The sequence below is a fragment of the Penicillium canescens genome (genome assembly GCF_028828765.1).
Source record: "Penicillium canescens strain IBT 15451 chromosome Unknown utg000003l_segment0_segment0, whole genome shotgun sequence".
NCBI classification, from domain to species: domain Eukaryota; kingdom Fungi; phylum Ascomycota; class Eurotiomycetes; order Eurotiales; family Aspergillaceae; genus Penicillium; species Penicillium canescens.
Window position 1 is genome coordinate 319,824 of NW_026703965.1, and position 26,486 is coordinate 346,309.

Genomic DNA, 26,486 nt, shown 5'->3' on the forward strand with positions numbered 1-26,486 from the left:
GTACGAGCTGTCAAAAGCACATCGTGCCCAGATGTAACAGTCATAGGTCGATCTCATGCATGAAATGTCAGCATTAGTATCCCTGCACCTAGTGTTGAGGGGCTTTCGGCACAACAGTATACCGATAACAGCATTTTAAGAGACATCCAACTATAATAAAGTACATAATCATGACGGCATTGAAGATGTGAATCGAGATATAGTTCATAAAAAACATGATTGGTGGTGGAAGTTATCTAAAGCGCTTGCACATATATGTCATGTTAATCTATATATTCATGCACTACAGAATATACGGTCCGCCACTGCATCTCCCAACTGCAACTCCCCACCAACTATTGAAAAACGAATGCAAAGCCCCTTGGATCCATATTAATGCAATAGAACCATATTCACATCTTCACTCATCAAAGAAGGGCTGCTTACTCAAAAGGAAGTCAGCAGACGCCACGTCCTCAGCTGACCGCTAGGGTAAAGTTTCCAAGGTTAGCAGAAAAGCTAGGGTCAAAAGTTGCAATCTACTCGATTCTGCTGAAGGATATCCACGGCTATCTATCTCCAAGCAAGGAGTGTATGATGCTTTGCTCTTCACGAACCGCTACTAAGCGGGACTTCCCGCGGGGCAAAAAAAGAAAGGCGATATCGGGTTGACTCAGCGATCTTCGATCGTGTTATTTGACCGACACTCTTTCCACACAACTTGCTCAGATCAATCGAATACTCAGTCAATCGCACACATATAACCATGGCCAACGTTAACACCCGCCTCAATGTGGCCCCGGTCCCACCAGACGAGATCTTTGCTTTGAACGGTGCCTACGCCGTCGACACTTTCCCGCACAAGGTTAGCCTGGGTGTGGGTGTCTACCGGACCGACGATGGCAAGCCATGGCCCCTGCCTGTCGTGCAAAAGGCCGAGAAGCAGCTGGTAGTAGACAACGACCTCTTCCGCCACGAGTACACGGCTATCGAGGGTGACGTGCCCTTCCTCGGAATCGCACGGGACCTGATGTTCGGATTCGAGGGCAAGCAGACCGAAGAAGAGGCCAAGGCACGCATTGGATCCGTACAGACTGTCGCCGGCACCGGTGCCAACCACCTGGGAGCCATATTCCTCGCCCACCACATGAAACCTCGCAGCGTCTGGCTGTCGAACCCCTCCTGGGCCAACCACCAGACCATCTGGGAGCTGGCCGGTGTGCCCCGCAAGACCTACCCTTACTACCATGCCGCAACCCGGTCCTTCGACTTCGAGGGCATGATGTCGACCCTCGAGAACGATGCGCAAGAGGGCGACGCCGTGCTGCTGCACGCCTGCGCGCACAATCCCACCGGCCTGGATCCCAACAAGGAGCAGTGGATGGCCATTGCCGACCTCTGCGAGCGCAAGAACCTCTTCCCTTTCTTCGACTCGGCCTACCAGGGATTCGCCTCAGGCTCCGTCGAGGAGGACGCCTGGGCCGTCCGCTACTTCTTCAACCACAAGCCCGACATGGAGATGTGCGTTGCACAGAGTTTCTCCAAGAACTTCGGTCTGTACGGCCAGCGTGTCGGTGCGTTCCACTATGTCACCAACCGCAGCTCGACCTCCATTCGCGACATCGTGGTGAACAACCTCTGCCATTTGATCCGTGGCGAGTTCTCCATGGGACCTCGTGTTGGCTGCAGCATCGTCAAGAAGGTCCTCACCAGCGACGAGCTCACTGCCGACTGGCACCAGGACTTGCAGGTCATGAGCTCCCGCATTAAGGCTATGCGCCAGGCTCTGTACAATGAGCTGGTCCGCTTGCAGACCCCCGGCACCTGGGAGCACATTATCCAACAGGTAAGTTGCGAACAAGACTATCTTACAGCTGTAATTTATACTAATAATCCCATAGAACGGCATGTTCTCCTACACCGGTCTCTCCCCCAAGCAGGTCTACGCCCTGAAGGACAAGTATCACATCTATCTACTCAAGTCCGGCCGAGCCTCCATCAGCGGCTGTAAGAAACTTCGAATCCATACATCCAGAATACGAGCTGACATAGAATACAGTGAGCGAAAAGAATGTCGCATACGTCGCACGGGCAATTGACGATGTCATCCGGACCGAGAACTAAATCATTTGAAACGGGTCCGAGCTGGACGAATTTTTGATTTTCATTTCAGTTGCATGCCCTGAGAGGATATCGGATCTCTCTCAAAAGTCAAGTTTCTGTTTCAGACTTTGCATCTGGCGGGCCATATTCTGATTTTACGACATTTCATGATAGAATTCACATTTAGAGAATCATTGCCAGTTTCGGTATTACTTCTATTCATCCTATCCTATATTAGATCTAAAATGAGTTAAATGGCTATTGGATCAATGAGCTGCATTAGGAAAACTATCTACTGTACATACAACGGCAAATTGAACAATAAAAACGGAAAAAGATCAGTCGGGGCACATTCGTAAGACCTTGTCTACCTAGGTATAGAGGCGCGTCGCCAAACACAACAATGTAAAACTGTACTGAAAAAGTTCGTAGACACTGCTCGACAACAGAACAGATATAGGGCAATGGTAGAGGAGTCAAATGGGTTAACGGAGCAAGGAACAAGCGGAAAGGAGAATCATCAGAGAGGGACTTCGTTGAAGTCACCCTCACTCTCCTTCCCTTTGCTCTTTGCAGTGCCAGAACTTGCAGCCTCGGAATCATCTTCGGGTCTGTTCTGTGGCAGAGTGGCACCCTTGTCTGATTCTCCGTTGCTTTCCTCCGCCTCAACTTCAGGCTCAGGCCCATCGATCTTCATCTCTGGCACAGACACGGGTTCTGTGTCTCCATTCTGAACCGTCTCATTTGTATCCTCTCCCTCATCTTTTGGTGGCGGCGAGGGAGGCGGGGCGTCATCTTCCGCCGATCCAACTTCCTCTGTTTGCGCCTGCGGTTGACCACTCATCTCACCCCCAGGGAACGGAGTCAAAGGAGGCTCCTCTGGCACCTGTTCCTGCACAGGGCTTCTCACAGGCTGAGTACTAGGTCTACCAGTACTGGGCCTGCCCTGGTTGGCCAGAGTCGCAGTGGAAATGGTAGAAGTAGTACGCTGATGCGAAGAGCCATGAATGACACCAAGTTGCCGAGTCTTAGGATCAGCATTGAGATAGTAACCACGCACACCAACAATCGTACCCTCGGACTCGCAAGCGTCCACCCACTCAGGCGTGACAACAGGAATATTCATCTCAACAGCCTTCTCCCAAAGCGGGCCCCGGCCCTCCGTGCAAACAAAGTGCGTAGTATCAATGCGAACAGAGTCAATCATCTTACCACCAATCCGATCAAGTGCAGATCCCAGAGCCTCCTTCTGCGCCGGATCCAGTACGCCTGTTGTGACAGTGATACCAGACAGATCGGTCATCTTGTGCGTGCGACACGTCAGCTTCTCGGACTGGTAAGTACCAGCAGTCGTCCGGAGGACCAGATGGAAAGTGTATTCGGAGTGAATGGCTAGACCGGAGATTTTCGTACTGCGAGTCTCCAGGGGACGGGGTATGGAGCCGGCCTTTGAGCCATTGCGATAGAGGGAGAGGGATTTCAGGGATGCGGTAGCCAAGTCGATAGGGTCCCATTCGAGGACGAGGGAAGTCTGCGTGGCATTTCGCAGACGCAGGATCGGGGGCGAGGGAGCTTTCACGCCGTAGGTGTTGAGGATTCGTTTCTGGAGGGATTGGAAGGCTGTTGCGCTGGCTGCTTCTGCGGCGTGGTTGCGCGAGACGGTGATGTCGACAATGCTGCCAGAAGCGATGTTGTTAGGGAGGAGGACGGAGGGGAATTCGATCTGCGCGAAGGTTGATTAGCTATGTTTCTTTTGGGGTTGGGCGAGGCTTGTCGTGTCGCAGTTTTGGCTGTTTGGGAGCATGCGACCTAGGGGTTGTGGCTTACGAGGCGGTTGTCTTGAGTCAGGAGGACTGCGACGCCAGCGTCTACCTTGCCGACTGTCAAGGAGACCAACATTGTGTAGAAGAAGGTGAGAGTTCAGATGAATGGTGGTGGTTGTAGAGAGTTGGAGTTGTTGATTCCGCCAGATCGGCATTTAGCGAGTGTCAACGGGAGCTAAGATGCGTTCTATATTTACTTCAATTTCAAGCCAACCATGTTGTATTTAATTCAAATGGATATTCTTGGCTAATATACATAGTAGTGAGTAAAGTTACTCTGACTGTCATTTTGTTAGATAGCCAATTCCAAACGCCATGACCGATGCCTCCCAAATAATGTACAGTGATAGTAAGATACAAGAATATGAAAGAGTAATATACATATTGACCACAACCCTATGGTCTTGTCCACGATGGCCGGGTTTTAGCTTTGGAATTGGACTTTGGCTGCGGCTCATTGACCTTGTTTGCTGCTTCATGTTCCAGAAACGAAGATATTAGATTGTTCGCATCTTCCTGAAGCGAATCCATTTTCTGAGTCACGCACGGCAACTGAACGAGGATATCTAGAGTCCCGGTCACATTGGTCTTGTGCAGAGGGGACTCCGAGACGAGCGGTTTCCCTGACTTGTCCAATCCATGCTGCTTGAGAGCTTGCTCAATAGCAACACGCACTCGACGTGCGCACCAGGAACGGACCACCCGCTTGTGCTGCTGGAGCTGTGTCACTGAAACCCGCCACCATAATGTATTGCGATCTCGGTGCCCGCAGAGATGGACAATCTTGGGTCGGATTGGATGAGAGAGTGCGTTTAGGTAGCGGCTTGCGACGGGAGGCATGTTGTTTTTGGGAGCCCACCGCATTATTATACTGTTGGTAGGCGTTACCGCCTTGAATACAGACATTGTGAGAAAGGAGTATCGGTAATCGCAAGGATATGTTGGTTCGGAGAGAGATTCGGAGATTCGCAGCGCATTGGTATCATATAGGATCAGCAGCGAGCTTCATGAAAGAGCGACAGGCACTCTGGCCATTGTATGGATCGAGATGTTGGACTTCGAGCAACAGAAGTATCGTCGAGATACAATGAATATCGATATGAGCGCCTGAGCTAGCAGCCCAATGGAGGTAGGATCGCAAGTCTCGGAATGACCGGAGCCCAGGGAACCAAGTCAGACGTGATGTAAGTAAATACCAGCCTGCAATCCCACAGTAACACAAGGCCTCCAAATAACACAGAATATCAAGACCTCAAGATCTGAAGATACTCAACTCGCCGTCTTTTTTTGCCAGGCGGTCAGGTAGCACCTCAGCATTCAGGCCGCAATTTCCACACTGACGCAAGGTGCCTGATTACGTAACACGCAAGATTTGACCGGGCACAACGCCCCCCACTCTTCTTTCTTTCTTCCATCCTCGCTTCTCTGGTCATCCTCGATCAGGCCTCTTTAGATCTTGATTGATCTGCAGGAAAAAACACAACAAGTGAGATTCGACCCAGGTGAAGGTCGCACACAACCACCATGCCCAAGAACAAGGGAAAAGTAAGATCACAAAATTCAGCCCCTCTTTCTTTGATAATTTCCTCCCCCGCCACTCTCACCTACCGCTTCAGGCTGACCCCCTGACGAGCTGGTGATGTGGTCCTGGGATAAATTTCATCGTTGAAATAATATGACAAAAGACACATGCTAACAACTGACTACAGGGTGGTAAGAACCGTCGTCGCGGAAAGAACGAGAACGACAACGAGAAGCGTGAGCTTGTCTTCAAGGAAGAAGGCCAGGAGTATGCTCAGGTTGTGAAGATGCTTGGCAACGGTCGTCTCCAGGCCGTGTGCTTCGACGGCGAGAGCCGTCTTGCCCACATTCGTGGCAAGCTCCGCAAGAAGGTCTGGATCAACCAGGGTGACATTATCCTCCTCTCGCTCCGTGACTACCAGGACGAGAAGGGTGATGTTATCATGAAGTACACCGCCGACGAGGCCCGTTCTCTCAAGGCCTACGGCGAGTTGCCCGAGCACGCCAAGATCAACGAGACCGATACTTACGGCGCCGAGGGTATCGAAGACAACGTCGAGTTCGACGAGGACCGCGAGAGCGAGGACGGCCAGGAGATCGATGTCGACGACCTCTAAGGTCACCCCTTGCCATCCCCAGAGTTCGATGCTCTGCCCTGCAAGAATGCCCCGGAAACGTCTCTCGGTGTTCTCCATGTTCGCCAACGCCATCCCCTCATACTCGCCGCTGTTGGTCTAGTGTCGTGGCTACCTTATCCCGATCATCTCTGCCTACTTGACACGCGAGACCCCTTCGGTTTACGATCATCTCCGTACGTTCGCTTGAACGGATATCAAGAGCATCACAACCTTCTCAGTCTTCGACGCTGCTCTCAACCCCGGCTCTGCATGAGGCAAGGGAATCCCCACACTGGCGCTACTGTGACAATTTTCCAGGGCTCGAAGCCATCGAACAGAGGAATCTCAGGTTTTGTCTATCGGCGATTATGGTTTTTTAGGTGGATCCTCAATTCCATTGTCGTTTTTGCAAATACCTAGGATCAGATACAGAGGACTCAAAATAGTTGCAAGACACATAATGAACCTGTGTGCTTGTTTCTTTGCAATGCGTTGCATGCGGCGCATTTGCTCTGTTCACCTCGAGTTGCTTTTCTTTGTTCTTTTATGATAGATTCATGAAATGGGCCACGAGAATTGAAAATATTACCCACATACATACTGTTACTCCTTTGGGAGACTAGACATGAAAGTCGAGTTCTTATGTATAGAAAAGTAACCTGGAACGCCTTGTAGTGCTTATTTACACAGGCAAGTAGACTGACTACGTCTATGTCTATCGCTAACTATCCCCAAAAACCCTATATTCAACACCATATCAAGAATCCAAACTCCCCTTCCCCTTAGTCGAGCCCTCCACACACCGTCCACCCCCAAACATAGCCTTGGCCGCAGCCTGCCAAACCGTCTCCCTCTCCAAATAATTCTCCAAAGTATAAAAGAGCCGACACTCAGCAGCCTCATAAACAAACTGCAACGGCGTCTCCCCATCCTCGGGGTCATACTCATTCCTCAGATTCAGATTACCACTCCACGAAAGCGTCGCCGCCGTGCTGGGACTAGACGCATTGAAAGCCTTCCACTCGGAAATAGTCAACAGCGGAGACGAACTATTCATTGAGTCACTGATCAGCTTGTTCGCTTGCTGGATGTAGCCATTGATATAGTTGATTCCGAGGGACTGGCCGCCCTTTACGCCGCCGACGCCTTGCATGGCTGCTTTTTGAGGACGGCCGCCGAATGTGATTGTCCGCACGCCTCGGCGTTTCATTAGTTTGACGAAGAATGCACAGGTTGAGACGCAGTCGCCATCTGTGATCTGATTGTATTGAAAATTGTGTCAGTCATTCGTTCGTGTTGCGGAGAAAAGCATTCACTTACGATTGCGATGTTCTCCGCTGGGAACAGGGATTTGCTCGGCTTCAAAGGAACAGGCCCATATCCATTGATAGGAAAGACTTCCGAGGAGGTGGATGTGTAGTTAAAATTAGCCAGCAGACTTGAAGCCGAGCTCCCAAGGATATCATGCGGACCATAGAGATCCTTCCAAGAACTGAAATTCGTTTTCTGATCAGGCTGGACCATCTGCTTATACGCAAAGACATTACTCGAATCGGTAGATGTATCCCGCGAATACGCCTTGGTGAGATACTTCGCCGCATCATGTGCCCGGAAACGCGTCGCCGTGTATGGGGTAGCACCGGGGAAGAAGATACGAGAGAAGTCAATACCAATAGACATGTATCCACCTGGATTGGCAGAGACATCAATCAACACATTCTTCTTCCCGGCAGCCGTGGCATTCTGCAAGAAATCGGTGGCAATCTGTGCAACCTCTGATGCACTAGATGAGAATGTAGGCAAGAAGATGACTGCTGTGTCCTGCAAATCTGTGAGATTCGAGTAATATCCCGCGATTGAATTGGCGGAGGTGCGCCAGTCGGTACTAGGGAGTCCGGGTACTTCAGATGCTTTCTCTGCAACAGACGAGGAACTCAAGGGCGTGGACAAGTCACGAGGAACGCACTCGGTGTTCCAGAGATGCGTTCCATTTTCATAGGAGAAAAATCGCTCGCTTGGCGTGGCTGTCTTCTGCACTATCTTTTCGGTGCCATTGGCGAACTTCAGGGACAGCTCGGCGCCATCAGTCCAGTCGCCGATGGAGGCCCAGATTCCGTTGGCGTCGGTGGGAGTGTTAGTGACACTGCGGGCCAGTCCGGGGAACACTCGATTGTATCTTTGGCTGTTAGTGTTGGAAAGATTGGTGAAAGAGAGAAGGGTACATACTGTGCGTCGCGATCTTGGAGACTCTGGCCGCTGGCATATGATTCCAGGAACGTGGCTACATCTGTGCCATTGATAGATGCAAGAGGCGAGACAGCCTTTGAGTTGGTCTTCTGCAGTTTGGCATCGTCTAACAAATTGGTTAGTAGACTCATTGGTATCGATCGAAGCTGGACATACTTAATGTGTAAACCTGTGGGAGAGCAAGACCATCTGTTGAGATGGATACCAGGGGTAGGTCTATCCCATAGGTGAAGATAGATTGTGAGCATAGCTGGAATGCGAGATGCCCATCATGAGCAGACTTGATGAGCTTATTAACCTCGAGGTCCATGTCGAACTGACTTGAAAACCCATTGCTCTTTGCCTTGGCCAGAATTGTGTTAATTCCGCCTATGATATCCGTGGAGGGCATGGTATATCCGGCCGGGGGATCTAGTACATGTTAGAAACAGAGAGCTTTCTTCATGGTGTATATACTTACTTTTCAAGATATCAATGGTCGACTGAAACTCGAGGATCTTGCGGACCTGATTTAAGAAATTAAGGGCACGATCCGAGTCAAAGGGCATAGACAGTAGACACTGATGAGCCAAATCATGAGGCACACGGGCATTGACTGCGACTGTCAGTTACATTCCACAGAAGCAAATCGAGTAGGAAAACTCACTTTTGTTTTGGTTGGCATCAGCTACCAACTGGCTAACCTTCGCACACGGCTCAACATCTCGTACATTCTTAGCGGCGCCAACAACAGCCAAGGCGACCGTCGAAAAAAACTTCAGATGCATGATGCGTAGTTGGAAACGTCAAACGCCATGATGGCAAAGGATGAGGTCTCTCCACTTAAGGAGAGCCCTTGCGTTTCCTTATTTAGGTGATCTGCAGGATCGACGCCAAGACGAAAAGAATACTATGGGGTAGGCCAGGTTGCAATTCTACGATCATCTAGCACTCGGATGTCTCGGTTTACACTTGTTTTGGGGAGATACAGAGTGAGATTGATTGTGTCTGTTACACATTACATTGGTTGACGTAGGCTCATGTTCAACATACTCGATTTGGCGCGTTGACTAGTTTTAGCTTACGCGTAAGTTGAAACTTCATTAATCAAATACACTCTTGCGAAAGAAGGCGACGATCTTTCGGGCGGCTTCTTTACCAACCAAGGGATCTAGCTGTTCTGCACTCATATTGGCGATTTCGCTGATGTTGTCCGTTTTGATGATCAGTCGCTCGAGGGCCTGGGGTGTGACACCCGGCACAGCTCGTAGTAGATCCTGTGGAAGGAGGTTGAAGGTACGGTGTTCAATACCAGCAGCTGCCATGACATCACCAGAGCCAGAGTTAGAGACATCAAAATCAAGGCCAAGCTGAACTGCACGAAGGGGATCTGGCTCGTGGCCGTTCTTTTTGAGCTCCGCAAAGATCTCGGCCGTCTGGTAGGGGGACGAAGACCAAATGATCTTCAGTCGCGGGAAGGCAAGGGTAAGAAGAACGAGTAGATGCTGGGCGGACTTGGGATTGGAAGGATTGGCAAGCGAGCTGCTACTCGTGGTGGTCGCAGTGCCGGAGGATGAGAAGCCATAGTCTGTCAAGAAGGTGGCACCAGTCGGAATGGAGGCAAAGGCATCAAATGTGAAGGATTTGTTCTGGTCGAACTCGATCAGAAGTAATGGGTCCTTGTAATGTTGGAGCATAGTTTCAGCCTGGTTGTAAAGACGGCCGTTTTTGAGAGAAGTGATCAGATCGCGGATCGACTTTCGCTCGACGCAAATGTCCGGGGTGAGAATGTAGTCGCCCACGGTGAGCTGACAGGGGATCACTATCATATTGTTGCCATGCAACAACGATGGGAGCGCACTTCGAAATTCTCGCACATCAACTACTACCCGTGGAGGAGATGCGGTAGCAGCCAGTCGCCCTCCTCCAGCAATACGAGTGTTCACTGTTCTAAGGAACTGCTCTTGTGGGTCTTCGGCCTTTTTATCGTGCGTTAAAGTAACTGCCATGTTCTGAAAGAGAGGTTAGCTAGAGATTCCAGACGACTGAGTCAGTAACTTACCCCCTTCTCCTTGATCAATTTGGTGAATGAATCCTTCTCTCGCCTGACGGCACTCAGATACCGCTGCTCCTCGACCGAGCCACCGTAATACATGAAGTACACTTTCACATTACGCCCCGAGTGAGAGCTGCGATAGACCTCCACCCTTCGAATAAAGGCTGCATCCGGTTCATACATGATGATGTATCGCGGACGCGCTTCTTCGAGTATGTGCTCATCCATGTCACCGTCATAAGGGTGGATCATAACCAGATCATTCATATCGTACAATTCGTAGAAATCTTCCATATCTTCCAATTCATCGATGATGATTTCCTCCTTTTGTGTTTCCTCAACTTCAGTGGGTTGAATTTCACTGAGCAAGCTGACGACCTGACCAGGCAATTCGACTTCGGTTTGAACACTGCTATTTGGGACACGTCCTGAGGCAGAAGTAACCGCACCACCGCCACGCACTCGACGACGTTTGTTTGGAGGAGGTCGCCCTTGAGGCGCGCTCTGGGCCGCGGGTGACTCGGAAGACTTTCCGGTCCTATCGTCTTCTCCTGCTTGTGACAAGTTTCTGTTTACATTTGACAACGATCGCTTCCAGTTAAGATAGTCGCGTAGTCGGCGGCGCATCATGACTTCTGCAGAGGGCTTCTCATCTGGATCATCGTCTTCTTTGGAATCGGAATGGGCAATCTTGGCATGCATTGTGCCAATGTACTCACGAAGCTGGCGACATATTCGTTGATCGTTGCACATTATCAATATAGTGCTATTTGATTGGTCCATACTCTGAGGATGGAGGTAAGCATCGTGCTCAATTTCCCCAAGAACATCCGATAGGACATTCCACTTTGGAAGTTCCTCAAGAGCTGGTTTTAATTCAGAAGAGAAGTTTGTCGAGTATGAGTTGGGGCGAGTGAGCTCATTGTTAAGCTTTCCTTCATAGACCCGCGACTTGGCTGTTTGGAAAAGGACATGGGCTGCATCAAGGAAGAGCCAAGGAGAGTAATTGTGCTTGTTAGAGCCGGGAGGCGGAGAATGTGCAGCCACAATAGTATCGAGGTATTTCACGAAAGATACAGCATCGTAAGTAAGCAAAGCGCTGCAAATTTGTTAGAGTGGACAGAGAAGAGCCAATCGACAAGACTTACTGAAGAATTGCTCGAAGATCTGTAAGGTCGCTGACGATTTGCCTTGTCCTGAAGCTGACACGATGCCAGATTGGGTCCAGTTGACGCCGGATGATAATGTCGAAATTCCGATGCAAGGCACTGTCCAAAGTCCACTCTTCCATATCTAGTCCTGTGTTGCTTTTCCTCAGTTCAGTGATGCTAATCTCCACGCATTCGAGGACAGCATTCTGTATTTCTCTCATCTTGTCGCTCATCGGAACTTCCAACTCGATCACTTCTGCCTTTCGATTTCCTTCCAGTGACTCCGCTACGGACACGTGGAAACGAGGCCATAGTGATGCTTTGCGAAGGAAGAGATTCTGCAGCATCTTGGCTAGGGGCGCAAAGCCTGTCGTAAATGGCTCTGGGGAATCCGAGAATGCTTTCAGGAAGCCACGCTTGTTCGATTGCCGATAGACACGGACAATGAACGCCTCGAGCGACGTTGCCACAACCCTATACATGGGTCAGTTGCTGTACAAATATTAATCAATAGATGCAACTCACTTATCTGCATGCAAGATGATCATACCAGTGACCTTTTCAGGATCAAGCAGCTCTGTAAGGATCAGCAGGTGCAAGAGAAATTATAGAACGTATGCATACTTGAGAGCAAATCCACGACCAATATTCTGGATGTTACACTCAGAATACCCCCTTCACCATAGATTCTCTCCCTGGAAGCTTGTCAGTAACCGTAGTCTACATGGCAGATCTACGATACCCACCTCATCGGCACCGTAGCCTTCTCAGTATTGATGACCTTCAATCCCCTAGCAAGAGGTGACTTGCTAGTAGCATAATGCTCCGCCAGTGCTATTCCAAGCCCGTCAGCCTGTGATTCCGTCGCTCGACACGTCTGGTCTAATTCACCTACCCTCTCCGATCCACTCATTCTCACGTTCATCCGCCCCAACCACCAAGACCAAATTGTTCCCAGCCGCATCGTAGAAATGAAGTAGATTGGTTATTAGATGTAGTAGCCCGAGGCCGCGTGCGAGCACGACTAGCTCATCTTCGGCGCGTAGTTCGGTGAAGAGCTCCTGCTGGTATTGCTTCAAGTAAGTTAGTTAGGTGCTTTGTACCACTCATTATGGGCTCATGGGTCACTTACCAGTGGCAGGGACAACTTCACCGGCACATTAGTCCGTTCTGGAGGCATAGGGAGCACTTCCTGACGCGTTAAGGCAACGGACTATCTGGTCAGTCAAAATGTCACGAGGTCACGTGTCATGACATATGACGTAATGTCTTACCTTGGGAAGTATGAAGAACATTTGGCACAGTTGAACTGTTCCTAAGTAGGTGCCCAGAGGATTTGAAGATTAATTCAACTGGCCATCTGATAGTATGTATGTCCAAATTCAAGCCATGAAACGTAGAGCTACAGCACTAGGTGGCTTCCCAGTTTACGTCAACTCTTTAAGTGTAACCACCTCGAGAATAAATTTTGATCAAAGCATCATGTGAAAGAATTCATGTGCACTAATTACTCTGGCTAAGACAGGCATGCCCCTGATAGAGGAGCACCGGAAGACAGCTAGGTAGTATTGCCTGCGTACACAAGTCTGAATAATTTCCCGGACTGATGATAAAAAAGAGCAGACAAAATAAAAAGAATAGTGATTAAAAAACGTAAATCATAGCAAAACTAAGATCATCTATCGACAGTCCCTCAGATCACTTGTTCAGTTCCTTCATGCGTGCCTCGAGTTCCTCCTTCGAAGCCTTGGGGGGCATGTCTACAGGGAGTTAGCCACGGCAGACACGAGTTTAGTGAGTTACATACTCTCAGGAATATGAGGACCCTTGGACAAGAAGTCTTGAGCAGACGCCTTCTGGGATTCATCATCTGGTTTCTTCTGAGACTCTTCATTTGATTTCTTCTGAGACTCATTGCCTCCCTTTTGGAGCACAGCTGGAAAGTCCGACGGTTCAGGGATCACAGGCATAATGAAACAGCAGAGCGTTCTAAATTTGGGTAGAGAGTATTGAGAGTTCAAATGAAGTAGTACTAGGAAACAGGAGAAACAGGACTTGAAGTGTCAGTTTTATAGATCTCAGACGGGATGACGTCGGTGGGCGACAAATTAACAATGTTACCTATGGCAGTGCAAATGTGTTAATGTAGGTACGACATGATTCTATGATTGGTTAATTGACTTACCCTATTTCTGATTGCTATATAAGTTTTTATCTTGCTGAAGCGAATTTATAGTTATGCTTCGCCCTCAGGCCAACAATATGATGCCTCTGATCGGTCTAGTTTTACTAACCATAAGCGATATACAGTGTGCGTAAGATAATAAAGTTTATGAAGTATTGAACTGAATATTGAAATAAGATTGAAGATGCTCCATGAATCAAATAAGTTACTTCGCTAAAAGAACCTGAATTTCTAGGCCAGAAACCGCAAGAGCTTTGACAGCGGCTACCACGCAGACCAAAAGACAGCACATCGTCCATCACAATCGTCGAATATCCGGCGTATGAGTCGTCGTTCGATTACCCAAGATCTGAGACAGCCTATGAGTCTGTGCTGGGCTGTACCAAAGGTATTTGTTCACTGGTACCGGACTATGCTGTCAAGGATAAAGCCGTGGCTCAAATTGCACCTCTGAACCAAATGGCCCACAATACCGCGTCCGCTCAGCTTTCCGCGATCAAGTCACTCAGTGGCAAGATAACAGTAGAAATCAGCATTTTGAACAGTCTTCCCTGTTTCTGCTGACGCGAATATCTATCTTCATGTCAAGGATCGCATAAAAGATGCCCAAAAAGTGACTGAAAAGGCTTCAGTGACATTGACCCGCTCGAGGCTGAGCTGAGCAAGTGCAAGACAAGGATGTCACTGAGGCCATGCGATCAGCTGAGAGCCGGAAGCGAGATATCGGAGCCAGATTGCGGGCATTGGAAGAGACTGTCACGATGTTTGAGAAGATAATGGTTTAGGCCGTGACCTTGCACAGTATATGGGTTGGACAAACAAAAGCTGAGAAACACATTTCTTGTGTAGACAGACTGCTATACAAATTGCCTATTTTAGTTGCAAATTAGTCCTACTGTAGGTGTTGGTATCACTCATAGCAAGACGCGAAGTCACTTGTAGAATGAACATACTACTCCATACTATATCAACGTCATTTAGCTTAGGCCTCTTAAACTTCGCCAATAAGGTGAATTTCCCTCTTTTCTTTCTATACAATTCGCACTTCACGTTTAGCAGCATCCCACTTGCTAACACCCCTTTTCTTACTATAGAACGTTTTAATAGATCCGAAATAGAATACAATTGTACTTTAGAATATCAGAGATGTCGAAATTGCCCTGGGGCACGCCTTAATAGTACATCCAAAGTACCACGTGCCACTATGGCGGTGCGGCGGAAGGCCCAGGTCACTCCGGTGTACTGGGTCCCCCGCCTACGTCTTCTCACCTCCCTCATCATCTCCAACTCCCAAGGCTACCGCCGCTCGGCTCCTCTCCACCTACCTCTCTCCCTCCGATCCGGAATACCTCAATCTCCCCCCTTATACTCCGTACCTCCCGCCGCTATCCTATTAGTCGGTGTGTTGGGCACTCCATCAAGATACCCGCCCGGCTGCAATGTGTGATCTACTCATTTAGCAACCCTTCGAACTACACATTTCCTCTCTTCGTCTACTGTGGGCTCCCCTGAAATCACCATGCCCTCTATCCTCAGCGATGCCGACAAGGAGACTGTCAAGCGGAATGTCCCCAAACCCGCCAACAAGATCCTCGCCGTAGCTGTCGCACGACTCTACGTTGCCTACCCCGATGGACAGCGATGGACATCTACCGGTATTCAAGGGGCCGCAGTTCTCTGCAATGACCTCGTAGGAAGAACCTTCTGGCTGAAGATAGTCGATGTCTCGGTGAGTGGTGTATGTTGGACCCAGAGATAAGAGCTGAGTGCTGACAATGCGATGGCGAAGCCTGCTGGAAGAGGCGTGATATGGGACCAGGAGCTCTATGACAACTTTGCTTACAACCAGGACCGAACCTTCTTCCATACATTCGAACTTGAAGACTGCGCCGCCGGATTATCCTTCGTTGACGAAAAGGAGGCCAAGACCTTTATCAAGAAGTTGCATGAGCGCGAGAAACATGCGAGCAAAGAGACACTCAAGACCCCATTCGCGTCAACCCGGGGACAGGGGCCGGCTCCTATTGCCAATGGGAAGGTTGGTCGGTCTTTGTTCGGTAGCTTGTTGCATCGTTCGAGCGCAGCTCCAAGTGCGCCGCCGCCGACAGCACCTGCGCCGTCAATACAGGTTGCTCCTCCCCCGACACTGGCCCCAAGCGCGCCTCCAAGTGCGCCTCCAAGCGCGCCTCCAAGTGCGCCTCCAAGCGCGCCTGCTGCTAAGCCAGACCTGCCATTTGATGCAAAGCTGTTGGACGAGCTCAAGGAGATGGGAATTACCGAAGACCAAATTGCCGAGAACTCCGATTTCATCAAGATGTACATTGATCAGAAGCAAGCGGCAGCTCAATCAGAGCCTACCGAGGAACAGAGCAAGCCTAAAGCCGCACCTCCTCCGCCTCCTGCTCCAAAGGTGAACACAATCAGCCCTCAAGGCACAGGATCCAGCTCGTCAAGCCGACGCGGCCCCCCGCCACCCCCTCCATCTCGAAAGGCACGCCCCGAAGCAGCAGAGGAACCAGTTTCTCCTCCTCGTGAACCATCTCCGCCTGCCCGCAGATTCAACGCTCCTCCTCCACTTGCAGATGCAGGCAAATTTGCCGAACCAGCTGGCCCTGCGCCGCCGCGCCGTCCACGCGCTACATCGAATGTTAATCCCGGTCCTCCGCCGCCACCGCGCCCCCCGAAAACCCCCATGGAAGAGAACCAACCTAGTCAATCTCGATTCGGGGTACCACCGGCGTTCTCTGGTGATCGCAAGGTCTCCGCGCCGCCGGCACCACCAAGCCGTAGCCCTGCACCAGGTGGGCCTCCTCCCCCGCCGCCTCGTGCGATGAGCCCAGCAGCACCACCCCAATTACCGCCTAAAGTTCCGGCTACAACTACTATGACAGGACCCCCTCCACCTCCACCCGCCAGGGGTCCTGTATCTCCACCACCGCCTCCTCGACCGGTGCCAGCCGCGCCATCTTCTCCTGCAGCGGTTCCACCACCACCGCCCCGAGGCCCAATCTCGCCTCCGCCCCCTCCCCCGCCATCTGTACCTACACCATCTCCGAGCCTTCCCCCTCCACCGCCTCCGCCGCCTGGCTCTGCGGCACCTGGTGGCCCTCCACCTCCTCCTCCAGGGCGTGGCGGCCCTTCAATGCCTCCTCCCCCGCCTCCTCCTGCAGGTGGTTCTGGGGCACCTGGGGGACCACCTCCACCTCCGCCGCCTGGTCGATCTGGCGGTGCTCCACCTCCCCCTCCCCCTGCTGGGGGTGCCACACCACCCTTACCTAAGAGCACCGGTGGACGCGATGATCTTCTGGCGTCCATCCGAGCCTCCGGTGGTGGAGGCCTGCGCAAGGTCAAAGACTCTGACAAGAAAGATCGAAGTGCTGCCTTGGTGCCCGGTGGTGCTAACGAGTCTGCTGGGAGCCCCAGCGGAGGAGGTGCTCCTCAGGGTGGTCTGGCTGGCGCATTGCAAGATGCCCTCAACAAGAGAAAACAGAGGGTCAGCGGAAGTGGTACGTAAAAAATGACCCTTGAAATGAATGATATGGTAACTAATTATCCTCGCAGATGACGAAAAAGACAACGATGACGATTGGTGAGCAGTTTGCGGTGGATTTGTTCAAGTATTTTAAGATACCAATGGCTTTGCATTCTTGCAAGCATCGAGCATTATATTTCTCTGCTCAAAAGTTTGGCTTTAAGAGCGCTTCAGAGGGAGGCAAGACAATGCACTTTGTATATAGCTTTCAATGGTAGAGTGCGAACAGCTTGGTTCAGTATTTGAGTAGGGAATCGTAGATGTCAGTAGCGTTAATCACCGAGATAGCTCTCTGCTCTTTACTGAGGGCCTGAATGTCACAGCAGAATTGTGTACAACTAAGGAGACAAAAAACAAGAATGTTTTGAAGTTTCATAGTTCTGGTGCCCGGATCAACCTTGTTCCGAGAGCGGGAAAAAAGCGCATCTGATCTCATCGCGAGAATTAACAGCTCGACATTCAGACATGCTGTCTCCAAAGCTGTCTGCTCCTTCAGCTTCGTTACTGCGCTTTCTACATAGACAGTCTGGATTTTCGGCTGCCCCAGCATGCGCTCGCCCGAAACGTCTCGGCCGCGACAAGGCCTTCTCGACTGAACGAACCTCCAAACTTTCGAGCTGGACACGTCCCACGACTCCGTACCCTGCAAGAAATGATGGCGCCACGAATGGAAGATCCAGCGCGACCAGACCAATGCTCTTGCCGTCACCAATGCCGACACAGGTAACATTCTCGCGTCTCGCGTCCACCAAAAGTCGCCCATTCCTCCGGCGGCTGTTCGATTTGAAGCGGAATAAAGCGTCAGAATACCAGAACCAAAGGCCTGCTGGTCCTGGGCTTATTGACGAAGGCACGGAGGGTTTATTCAACATTGGCCGAAGCCTTTCAGCGAAGGCTTCAAACGAGCTGCGAATTCGATGCACGGAGTTTGACATCAATGGAGACGTCACGCTTGTAAATGGGGAGTTTCGGAAGCTGGAGCTGATTGCAAAGGTTAATATTTAACCTCGCATGCTAGACCTGGACCTTTGCTAACCAATGAATCGTGTGATATAGTACGGACTGCTTCCTCGGGACCTGCGCAAGATCGATTCGTCAACTCTCCCTCATATTCTGGTACGGCCGAGTGCCATTCTAATCAACCTCCTTCACCTGCGAGTGCTCATCAAAGCGGACCGAGTGCTTGTGTTCGACGCGTACGGATCAACAGACTCCTACATGCAATCGCTGTTCATCTACGATCTAGAAGGAAAGCTACGCCAAAAGCAATCACAGCTTGCCACTCAGCCCAGCCAGTCACTACCATACGAGTTCCGCGCGCTGGAAGCCGTTCTCATCAGTGTAACAAGTGGCCTTGAGGAGGAATTTAACGGAGTGAGAGATCCGGTCGTGCGTGTTCTACGCGCGCTGGAAGAAGATATCGATCGTGATAAGCTTCGGCACCTTTTGATCTACTCTAAGAAGCTGGGTACATTCGAACAGAAAGCTCGATTGGTACGAGATGCTATCGATGATCTGCTAGAAGCAGATGACGATTTGGCAGCTATGTATTTGTCCGAGAGATCGAAGGGCAAAGAGCGAGAAGAGGATGATCACCAAGAAGTTGAAATGCTCCTGGAGTCATACCACAAGGTGTGCGATGAAATCGTTCAGGCCAGTGGTAACCTTGTGACGAATATCCGCAACACAGAAGAAGTGTACGTTCACTCTTGGTTTCAAAATACCAGGCACCTCTAACATGAAACAGAGTCAAGGCCATTCTCGATGCCAACCGCAACTCGCTCATGCTCATGGACCTTAAGTTCAGCATTGGAACACTCGGCCTCGCAACAGGAACATTATTCTCCGCTCTCTACGGAATGAACTTGAAGAACTTCATCGAAGAATCCGACTTCGGTTTCGGTGGTGTCTCAGTCATCTGCTTCGCTCTTACAGGCTTTGTATGCGTCTACGGACTTGCCAAACTTCGCAAGCTCCAGCGCGTCCGCATGTGGGGTGAATCTGGCGTGGGAGGCACTTCTCTCGCTCCGCTATCTCCGAAGCGCAGTGCACTCGGCGGTAACCGCAACAACTGGCGCGCCGATTCGATCGAACCTATCTGGGGCAGTCTCCCAGGTGAAGGCAGATCCGAACGCATGAAGCGTCTCAGAGAGAATGCAGCAGCTCAGGCTGCATCTAGGAACACCAAATTTGGAGTTCCTAATGGCGCTGGCACTGCTGCTGCACAATCTCCAGCTCCAGCTTCTCCTTCTCAAAACACGTCTCGCTCAGAAGGTGGCAAGGGCACTGAAAAGGAAACTGTTGCCCCCCGCGAAGCTAATGTGAAGCCTGACCCAGTCAACAAGTCAGGCGTGTGATCAAATTACTATCGACATATCCAATGGCCGACCGGTCATCGCGCTTCCTTCAGAAATCTTTTGGCATTTGGATTTGAATCTCCAACTAACAGCAACGGAGTTGAAGAGCACTGTATTATTTTTGTACATTACACAGTCTTTCCTCTATATCCCCCCTCCATGATTCATGTTACATGTTCGCTGTGAATAGATCTAGAGCATACCTAACGAAATACCAATTGATATCCACTTATTTATCAATCTCCTTGTTGCCGATGAAGGCTCTTCGCCTGCTCAATCCAGAGCTTGGCAGCAGCCTGAACTCCTCCATCTTTAGCGCATTCACGCTCAATAATTTTGGTGACCTTATCCACTAGCGCCGACTGGGAGCTCTGGCCAGGGCTCGTTTTGGCCGACTCTTCTACCTGCTGCTTTCTTCTCCCTATCAATGCCCTGGAAGCCCTGGAAAAAGCACCTGGGGTCTGTAAATATGTCTCCTCAACCTCGAACTTAACTTCCTCAGCAATATCTCTTGTCTTAGCTGTAAGAGACCCAATCATAGAATTGCCGAATCCACGATCAGTTTTCTGCTCGTCTTTTGTGGCTCGAAGAGATCGTAAATCGCCAGAAGAAGGTTGAGGATTCTGCTCCACATACTTTTCGGCATTTGTACTCGTATTGAAATTGACACTCTTTCTTTCTAGTATGCTTTTCTTCGGAGGATAGCGGTAGCGAATGCCAGAAAGAGAACAAGAGCAACACGGTATAATGAAAAACGGCAAAGGAGACGACGGACTAGCAAGGGCAGCCATAAGTGGAGTCCAAACAGTCAACTCGTCTGAATGATCAGATATGATGAATACATCGGCTGGAAAGTCGCCCGTGTGTATTTCTGCTTCGATATCTGGCAGGCCTATGGCATCTGTAAAAGGCTGGGGAATGTATATTCTCTCCTCGAGGCGGTCCTGTACCTCGATGGGATATGTCTCCCAGGTTTTGCGACGGCGGGCATCAAAGCCTGATCCCTTGTACCCTTCCATATAAAGCACGTACACGAGGATACCACTCCCACAGGCTAGACTCACAAACCCCGGAAATAGCACATTGCTGTTTGGTTGAGGTTGTAATTGGTCTGTTGCTGGAACGGCGCCGTACATGCCTCGCCAGAGTTCAATCAGGTAGGCAGCCAGATATAGCTGCTCCAAGATTTGTTTGGGTTGTTCGAGTTTCTCAATCCAGTTCTGGTGTAATGATTCTGCATATTTGAGCTTCAGTCGAAGGTAGGTTGTTTCGATTGGATCTTGTGAGACGCCATCCTGATTGCCTGAGCTGGGAGTCTGAGCCCAGCTCGGCAGTCTAGAGCCGGGAACAGAAGACATCGACAAAAATCTCTCTCGTTGAGATATATGAATAGTTCTCCGCCATTGACGAGGTGAAGCCGAAGTGGAATTTGGATTCAGATTGGATGCTGATGTTTGAGGAGACGATAAGCAGGATGCTGATTTGAGTCTCCAATCACTAGCAATAACATACAGGAGATTTTGAGTTGCTCGATCAATGTCTGCACAATAAAGTTTTATAGTAGCTGACACGGAACATTCAGATTAAACGACGTCGCGTATTCAAACCGCCCCACGTGACTGAGTATCAATCGATTACTGGAAAGCTTTTAAACACAAAACAATCATGTTGGGAACAATCTTTTTGAATCAGATTGGAAAGATGTCATTTTTCGTTTTTCCCGGACTAATAAAATTGCTGATTCAGAAATTACGTTTTTTAAACCCAATCCAACATTCATGTTCCTAATGCAAAGTACTGTAAATATTCAACATCTATATTGAGGCGTCAGCAACTTCTTACCTCAAATGTGGAGAAGGTCTCATCATAGAAGACTTCAAATCGGCTCGTAATCCCAGGGCTCACGCCTTGCTGCTTCTCATACCCACTAGTAGTGTATTTTCTGTAGATGGCAGCAAGCAATGTTGTCATCTCCGCCATGGCAAGACTAGAATAATTGGTCAAAGGATCTTCACTTTTGTCTTCTTTCACCGAGTTAAACTTACTGCAAGCCAATACACATGCGGCCTCCACTAGAGAACGCCCAGAGCCACTTTTTCATCTCTGTAAGATCCCCACATAGACCGAGCCATCGCTCAGGGTTGAATCTCAAAGGGTCCGGGAATACATCAGGATTGCGATGAAGTGTGTACGGTGACATGCTCACAATGGTTCCGGCTGGAATAAGGTAACCGTCAATTATTGTGTCAACCGGCATCGATCGCGGCTCTGATGCTGGTAGAGGGGCATATAGCCGAAGTGTCTCCTTGAGAACAGCATCAAGGTAAGGCAATCGGTCGGCGACTTCAGCGAGTGGATTTCCGTCCTCGTTGCAATCTGTGTCGAGAATAGTATCGACTTCTTGGATTAGTCTCTCTTGATAGATCTTATTCTCTGGTCGAGAAAGAGCCCATATCGCGAACATCAGGGTATCACTTGTCGTATCGATACCGGCTAGTAGATGGTCGGCCAATTCGGAGGCCATATCGAGACCATCGAGACGAGTACCTTTGCCAGATTTCCTGTGGCGCCACAACTTATCAGCAATGGTCAGGTCCTGCTCCGGATCCTTTTCCATTGCAGCAGTCTCAAACCCGGTCCATGATTGGAGGGCATGTGCTCGAATACCCGTATAGGTTGCAGGTTTCTGCATAGGCAGTAGCCCGAGCTTTGTGACAACTTTCTCTATGGCTCCCGTCCGTGTATAAAGCCACTTCGTGTATTGCTTCAAGTGTACCGCATACCAGCTTAGCTTTCGCCGACTAGGGTCGATAATATCGCTCAGCATCCTCCTGTCCGTATCATTTCCTCCGAGTGCATGCGTTCCTCCGTATTGATCTCCGTAAAGGAAGCCGGTAATGCTGTCAAGGCTAAACCAATGAAGGCTCTGGAATATCTCCTCGGCCACATCTTTCTCCCTTTCCAACAGGTCCAGGTAGCTCTTCACGTTTTTCTCTATCAAGGGCTTTGCAATGGCGTTGGGCGACAGTACGATGCTTTTGGAATAAGCATGGGCAAGTAGCTTCTTCCTCTCAGCATGTTGTTTAGTGCCAGCAAAGGTGAAAAGATTCTGTCGTCCATAGACGTCAAACATTCTGTAGAACTCTGTTCTCTCAAACCCCGATCCTGCACCGTAGATCGTTCTTAGAGCGGAAAGGGAGGAGAATGACACCTCATTTGGACCGATGCGCACTGCAGTGCCATACTCCAGGTGTAAGGAGTGTACGCATTGAGTTCTGACTCCATGGTAGTCGGCAAACGCCAGTCGCCATTTAGATGCGGCGAAAGCCTTTGGACCTGGGAGCTTTCGTAGAGGAGTTGCCAGTAGTGGCTGGTAGATGAGCTGGTAGAAGATATAAGCAGACAAAATTAGCGCCGCAACGTATCCTGTGTTCTCTGACAGAGCCTCAAAGGCTGTAACGATTAGTATTCGCGAAGAGTTGTTGAGACATCTCTTTCTACCAACCTCTGTAGGCAACACTTTCAGTCATCTCAACTCTGTTCGTTGTGAGAGGGAAGTCGGATATCGTGACATACTCCGCACGCCTTATCTTTTCTCCAACTTCGCGTCGGCAACCCCGCAGCCCAAGAGCATTTATCTCTTGGCAAGCACATTTGTATGATCGGACCAGCCGACTTCAGAGGGTTGGAGGCCTCATGGAGGTTGAGCAGGAGCTGTGTTGTTTTGGTAGGATTTAAAGCTTGGGGGAAGATGCTGATTTGCAGGGAGTTCAGTCGAGGAGTTAGCACCCTTCAATATCAAACCCTGTCTATCTTACCAGTCTCTCCTGGATATCTACGGCCCAGCAAAAATGGCACCCTCTGCAGCTCAACCAGATGTTCTTACTGGTATTCAATCCAGCACCAAACCCGTCGACGCCATGGCTGCTATGGCCCACAGAGGCAAATCACTCCCCGGAATTCCAAAATTCGCTTCCAGCGCCAAAAAGCGACAGTGGCAACTTGAACACATGGCGGGCGCATTCCGAGTCTTTGCACGCGAGGGCTACGCGGAAGGCATATCAGGGCACATCAGCGTACGCGACCCCGAATTCGAGGATCGATTCTGGATCAACCCACTGGGCGTCCACTTTGGGATGTTGAAGGCCAGCGACATGATCTGTGTGAACTTGGATGGCGATGTTGTGGACGGAAACATGGCTGGTTCTATCAACGCTGCTGGCTTCCAAATCCATAGTGCAGTGCATCGTTCGCGTAAAGACGTGCATGCTATATGCCATACCCATTCTGTCCATGGCAGAGCTTGGTCGGCGTTTGCAAAGCCGCTTGATATGATAAATCAAGATGTATGCTACTTTTATAAGGCTCACTCAGTGTACTCGGATTATGGAGGCATCGCAAACGAGTCGTCTGAGGGAGAGAGAATCGCTGAGAGCCTGGGAGATGGCAAAGCTGCCATTTTGATGAATCATGGGCTCCTTACGGTAGGAGAGACGGTGGATGAAGCAGCTTTTCTTTTCTGTTTGATGGAAAGGAGTTGCAAGATCCAGTTGTTGACCGATCGAGTGGAGTTGGAGAAGAATATCGTGAGTGACGAAGAAGCTGCCTACAACTTCAAGATGGCGAGCACTCCTGTGAGTTTATTTCCAACCCAAATTTTAGATACATTACTGATATGAGATGCAGGAGACTCTGTTTACCGAATTCCAGCCTCACTATCAGTACGAGGATTACTTGTGCAATGGCAATTTCAAGAAATAGCAACTGCATCGTACAAACATATTAAGGCGAAGATAATTTAATATATATTGTGGGTAAAAACAAGCGAGCCTCTGCAGTAGTGAATGCTAGGGTTATTCACTCAAATGTGCACCCGTCGCTTCTCGCAATATGGTCGAGGTTGAGAGAAAGATGATCTGTCGGGCGAGCCGCAATGTGCTTTTAGTTCAGCAGATAAGGGCAAGTTAGTGGAAAAAAAGCTATCGGAAGTTCCGATAGTGCGATAATTCTCTTTAATTTGTATGGACGACCAAGTCTCAGTTGGTTTTCTATGATCATCCAATGAACAGATATGAATCAAACGCTTTGACGCCAATACTAGCGATTTTGATAGCGTAGATCGTTTTGATACCCCAGTCGTAACCATTCTAGGTTTCATCTCTCACCGATAAACATTCTTAAAACAGACGCGATGCCAACGCTACCCAAAGACATACCACAAGCACGTCAGAATGTGTCAACAAAACTTTCTACCGTTTCATTAAAATCACCTGAGCTACACTAATATCGTTAACTTTGATTTTTCTTCTTTTTCAGCTTGGCACTAAACTAGGAAAACATGTCTACCTCCAAGTACACTGAGAAGGGGCCATCATCTTCGCCTAGCAGTGAACCTACTCCCGATGCTACGGATGATGCGACCATTGGAACTGTCTCAAGCATAACTGCCGGTTCACAAGCCTTGCATCGCAAATTACGCGGGAAAGAAGTGCAGCTGTTTGCAATTGGTGGAGCAATTGGAACTTGTGAGTCGACCGTTGTCTTCAAGAAACAAATCTAACTGGACTACTAGCTTTATATGTTCAGATGGGCTCGGCGTTACCAAAAGGAGGACCTGCTGGTCTCTTCATTGCCTTCATTCTATGGGGAATGGTTATGTGGGCGGTTAACGAGTGCTTTGCCGAGATGGTGACTTACCTCCCTGTGCCATCACCCTTCATTCGCTTTGGTAGCGAATGGGTTGACGGTGCGCTAGGCTTTGCTATGGCCTGGAACTTTTTTCTCAATATGGCATTTCTTGTGCCTTTCGAGATGGTGGCTATGAACATCATGATTACATTTTGGACAGACAAGGTCCCTGTCGAGGCTATCATCGTCGCGATGATCGTTCTCTATGCCTTACTTAACGCGATCAGTGTGCAATACTTTGGAATTTCCGAGTTCTACCTATCAATCTTCAAAGTTGTCTTGATGATTGGGTTATTCTGTTTCACCTTTATTACTATGCTAGGGGGCAACCCGTTGCACGATCGATACGGATTTCGATATTGGGACAATCCTGGAGCATTCGTTGACCATCTTGTCCCCGGGAGAACAGGACGGTTCCTTGGCGTTCTTTCTTGTGTGTATCAGGCTACTTTCTCGTGAGTCTCTAGTCCTTCGATCAGGGAATCATCATTGACAGCCCAAGGATCTGCGGGCCAGAGTACATATCTATGGTTGCTGCCGAGGCAGAGAATCCTCGAAAGATTCTACCTCCCGCTTATCGATCTTTTGTCTGGCGCATTCTAGTATTCTTCGTGGGCTCTGCTCTTTGCATGGGTATTGTCATCCCATATAATGACTCGACTCTCCTTTCTATCTTAGGAGGGGACATTTCTGGATCTGGCACAGGTGCAGCATCGTGAGATTTCCTTTTCACATCATATATAATGGATTGGCTAATACCAATTTAGGCCATATGTTATTGCTATGGAACGGCTTAAAATCCATGGCCTTCCACATCTCGTCAATGCCCTTATCATGACATCCATATTCAGTGCTGGTAACGGTCTTTTATTTTCAGCGACTCGCACCTTACACGGAATGTCACTCGAAGGACATGCGCCTCGGTTCTTTTCGTGGTGCACTAAGAGCGGCGTGCCTCTCTGGGCACTTCTATTTTCTCTCTCATTCTGTCTACTCGCTTTTCTTCAGGTCAACAGCTCCTCTGCCGAAGTCATGACTTATCTTGTTGATCTGGTTACATGCTGCCAATTGATAAACTACGGGTTCACAGCCCTAACATATCGGCATTTCTACTCTGCACTAGCAAAGCAAGGAATTTCACGAGACAGTCTTCCTTACAAGGGCCGATTTCAGCCTTATACTTCATACCTGGCTATGGGCGGTACGAGCTTCATGGTTCTGGCAGGGGGTATGATCTGTTCATGAAGG

At 49.6% G+C, this 26,486-nt stretch overlaps 13 protein-coding genes across 13 annotated transcripts; 7 read left to right on the forward strand and 6 right to left on the reverse strand.

The window, feature by feature from the left end:
* The first annotated feature begins 305 nt into the window (after window positions 1-305).
* Window positions 306-2,283, forward strand: N7446_003570 (putative aspartate transaminase). Its single transcript, XM_058512319.1, has 3 exons — window positions 306-1,825; window positions 1,881-1,986; window positions 2,039-2,283. The coding sequence occupies exons 1-3, from the start codon at window positions 746-748 to the stop codon at window positions 2,101-2,103; spliced, it is 1,251 nt and encodes a 416-aa protein (XP_058373648.1). The 5' UTR covers window positions 306-745; the 3' UTR covers window positions 2,104-2,283.
* A 319-nt stretch (window positions 2,284-2,602) lies between these two features.
* Window positions 2,603-3,981, reverse strand: N7446_003571 (putative chitin biosynthesis protein (Chs5); the record flags this gene model as incomplete). Its single annotated transcript, XM_058512320.1, has 2 exons — window positions 2,603-3,805; window positions 3,910-3,981. The coding sequence occupies 2 exons, from the start codon at window positions 3,979-3,981 to the stop codon at window positions 2,603-2,605; spliced, it is 1,275 nt and encodes a 424-aa protein (XP_058373649.1).
* Window positions 3,982-4,301: 320 nt separating this feature from the next.
* N7446_003572 (uncharacterized protein) lies at window positions 4,302-4,811 on the reverse strand (the record flags this gene model as incomplete). Its single annotated transcript, XM_058512321.1, has 1 exon — window positions 4,302-4,811. One exon carries the CDS (start codon window positions 4,809-4,811, stop codon window positions 4,302-4,304), a length of 510 nt encoding a protein of 169 aa, XP_058373650.1.
* Window positions 4,812-5,323: 512 nt separating this feature from the next.
* N7446_003573 (translation initiation complex factor eIF1A) lies at window positions 5,324-6,558 on the forward strand. The gene is made up of 2 exons (XM_058512322.1): window positions 5,324-5,450; window positions 5,615-6,558. Exons 1-2 carry the CDS (start codon window positions 5,430-5,432, stop codon window positions 6,041-6,043), a joined length of 450 nt encoding a protein of 149 aa, XP_058373651.1. The 5' UTR covers window positions 5,324-5,429; the 3' UTR covers window positions 6,044-6,558.
* A 242-nt stretch (window positions 6,559-6,800) lies between these two features.
* On the reverse strand, window positions 6,801-9,057 carry N7446_003574 (uncharacterized protein; the record flags this gene model as incomplete). Its single annotated transcript, XM_058512323.1, has 6 exons — window positions 6,801-7,301; window positions 7,364-8,219; window positions 8,270-8,396; window positions 8,447-8,701; window positions 8,751-8,885; window positions 8,937-9,057. The coding sequence occupies 6 exons, from the start codon at window positions 9,055-9,057 to the stop codon at window positions 6,801-6,803; spliced, it is 1,995 nt and encodes a 664-aa protein (XP_058373652.1).
* A 315-nt stretch (window positions 9,058-9,372) lies between these two features.
* N7446_003575 (ssDNA endodeoxyribonuclease RAD1) lies at window positions 9,373-12,656 on the reverse strand (the record flags this gene model as incomplete). Its single annotated transcript, XM_058512324.1, has 8 exons — window positions 9,373-10,281; window positions 10,332-11,424; window positions 11,474-11,950; window positions 12,002-12,053; window positions 12,101-12,171; window positions 12,223-12,310; window positions 12,372-12,549; window positions 12,609-12,656. 8 exons carry the CDS (start codon window positions 12,654-12,656, stop codon window positions 9,373-9,375), a joined length of 2,916 nt encoding a protein of 971 aa, XP_058373653.1.
* Window positions 12,657-13,073: 417 nt separating this feature from the next.
* Window positions 13,074-13,558, reverse strand: N7446_003576 (uncharacterized protein). Its single transcript, XM_058512325.1, has 2 exons — window positions 13,284-13,558; window positions 13,074-13,236 (listed from the first exon to the last, which is right to left on the reverse strand). Exons 1-2 carry the CDS (start codon window positions 13,444-13,446, stop codon window positions 13,175-13,177), a joined length of 225 nt encoding a protein of 74 aa, XP_058373654.1. The 5' UTR covers window positions 13,447-13,558; the 3' UTR covers window positions 13,074-13,174.
* A 1,307-nt stretch (window positions 13,559-14,865) lies between these two features.
* N7446_003577 (uncharacterized protein) lies at window positions 14,866-15,108 on the forward strand (the record flags this gene model as incomplete). The annotated part of the gene is made up of 1 exon (XM_058512326.1): window positions 14,866-15,108. One exon carries the CDS (start codon window positions 14,866-14,868, stop codon window positions 15,106-15,108), a length of 243 nt encoding a protein of 80 aa, XP_058373655.1.
* A 72-nt stretch (window positions 15,109-15,180) lies between these two features.
* N7446_003578 (uncharacterized protein) lies at window positions 15,181-17,254 on the forward strand (the record flags this gene model as incomplete). The annotated part of the gene is made up of 3 exons (XM_058512327.1): window positions 15,181-15,390; window positions 15,451-17,167; window positions 17,223-17,254. The coding sequence occupies 3 exons, from the start codon at window positions 15,181-15,183 to the stop codon at window positions 17,252-17,254; spliced, it is 1,959 nt and encodes a 652-aa protein (XP_058373656.1).
* Window positions 17,255-17,658: 404 nt separating this feature from the next.
* On the forward strand, window positions 17,659-19,550 carry N7446_003579 (CorA family magnesium transporter; the record flags this gene model as incomplete). The annotated part of the gene is made up of 3 exons (XM_058512328.1): window positions 17,659-18,186; window positions 18,250-18,890; window positions 18,941-19,550. The coding sequence occupies 3 exons, from the start codon at window positions 17,659-17,661 to the stop codon at window positions 19,548-19,550; spliced, it is 1,779 nt and encodes a 592-aa protein (XP_058373657.1).
* A 236-nt stretch (window positions 19,551-19,786) lies between these two features.
* trm44 (tRNA (uracil) methyltransferase) lies at window positions 19,787-23,080 on the reverse strand (the record flags this gene model as incomplete). The annotated part of the gene is made up of 5 exons (XM_058512329.1): window positions 19,787-20,784; window positions 21,304-21,334; window positions 21,393-21,537; window positions 21,596-23,003; window positions 23,056-23,080. The coding sequence occupies 5 exons, from the start codon at window positions 23,078-23,080 to the stop codon at window positions 19,787-19,789; spliced, it is 2,607 nt and encodes an 868-aa protein (XP_058373658.1).
* A 321-nt stretch (window positions 23,081-23,401) lies between these two features.
* Window positions 23,402-24,311, forward strand: N7446_003581 (uncharacterized protein; the record flags this gene model as incomplete). The annotated part of the gene is made up of 2 exons (XM_058512330.1): window positions 23,402-24,184; window positions 24,237-24,311. 2 exons carry the CDS (start codon window positions 23,402-23,404, stop codon window positions 24,309-24,311), a joined length of 858 nt encoding a protein of 285 aa, XP_058373659.1.
* A 577-nt stretch (window positions 24,312-24,888) lies between these two features.
* On the forward strand, window positions 24,889-26,483 carry N7446_003582 (uncharacterized protein; the record flags this gene model as incomplete). The annotated part of the gene is made up of 4 exons (XM_058512331.1): window positions 24,889-25,075; window positions 25,123-25,693; window positions 25,741-25,953; window positions 26,006-26,483. The coding sequence occupies 4 exons, from the start codon at window positions 24,889-24,891 to the stop codon at window positions 26,481-26,483; spliced, it is 1,449 nt and encodes a 482-aa protein (XP_058373660.1).
* Window positions 26,484-26,486: the final 3 nt, after the last annotated feature.

Excerpts from the sequence above, each read along its gene's own strand:
- N7446_003570 (XM_058512319.1), top strand. The coding sequence starts at position 746 with ATGGCCAACGTTAACACCCGCCTCAATGTGGCCCCGGTCCCACCAGAC. Across the intron at positions 1,826-1,880 it reads GGGAGCACATTATCCAACAG|AACGGCATGTTCTCCTACAC; the intron begins GTAAGTTGCGAA and ends ATAATCCCATAG. Across the intron at positions 1,987-2,038 it reads CCGAGCCTCCATCAGCGGCT|TGAGCGAAAAGAATGTCGCA; the intron begins GTAAGAAACTTC and ends CATAGAATACAG.
- N7446_003573 (XM_058512322.1), top strand. The coding sequence starts at position 5,430 with ATGCCCAAGAACAAGGGAAAA. Across the intron at positions 5,451-5,614 it reads TGCCCAAGAACAAGGGAAAA|GGTGGTAAGAACCGTCGTCG; the intron begins GTAAGATCACAA and ends AACTGACTACAG.
- N7446_003576 (XM_058512325.1), bottom strand. The coding sequence starts at position 13,446 with ATGCCTGTGATCCCTGAACCGTCGGACTTTCCAGCTGTGCTCCAAAAG. Across the intron at positions 13,237-13,283 it reads GGGTCCTCATATTCCTGAGA|ACATGCCCCCCAAGGCTTCG; the intron begins GTATGTAACTCA and ends AACTCCCTGTAG.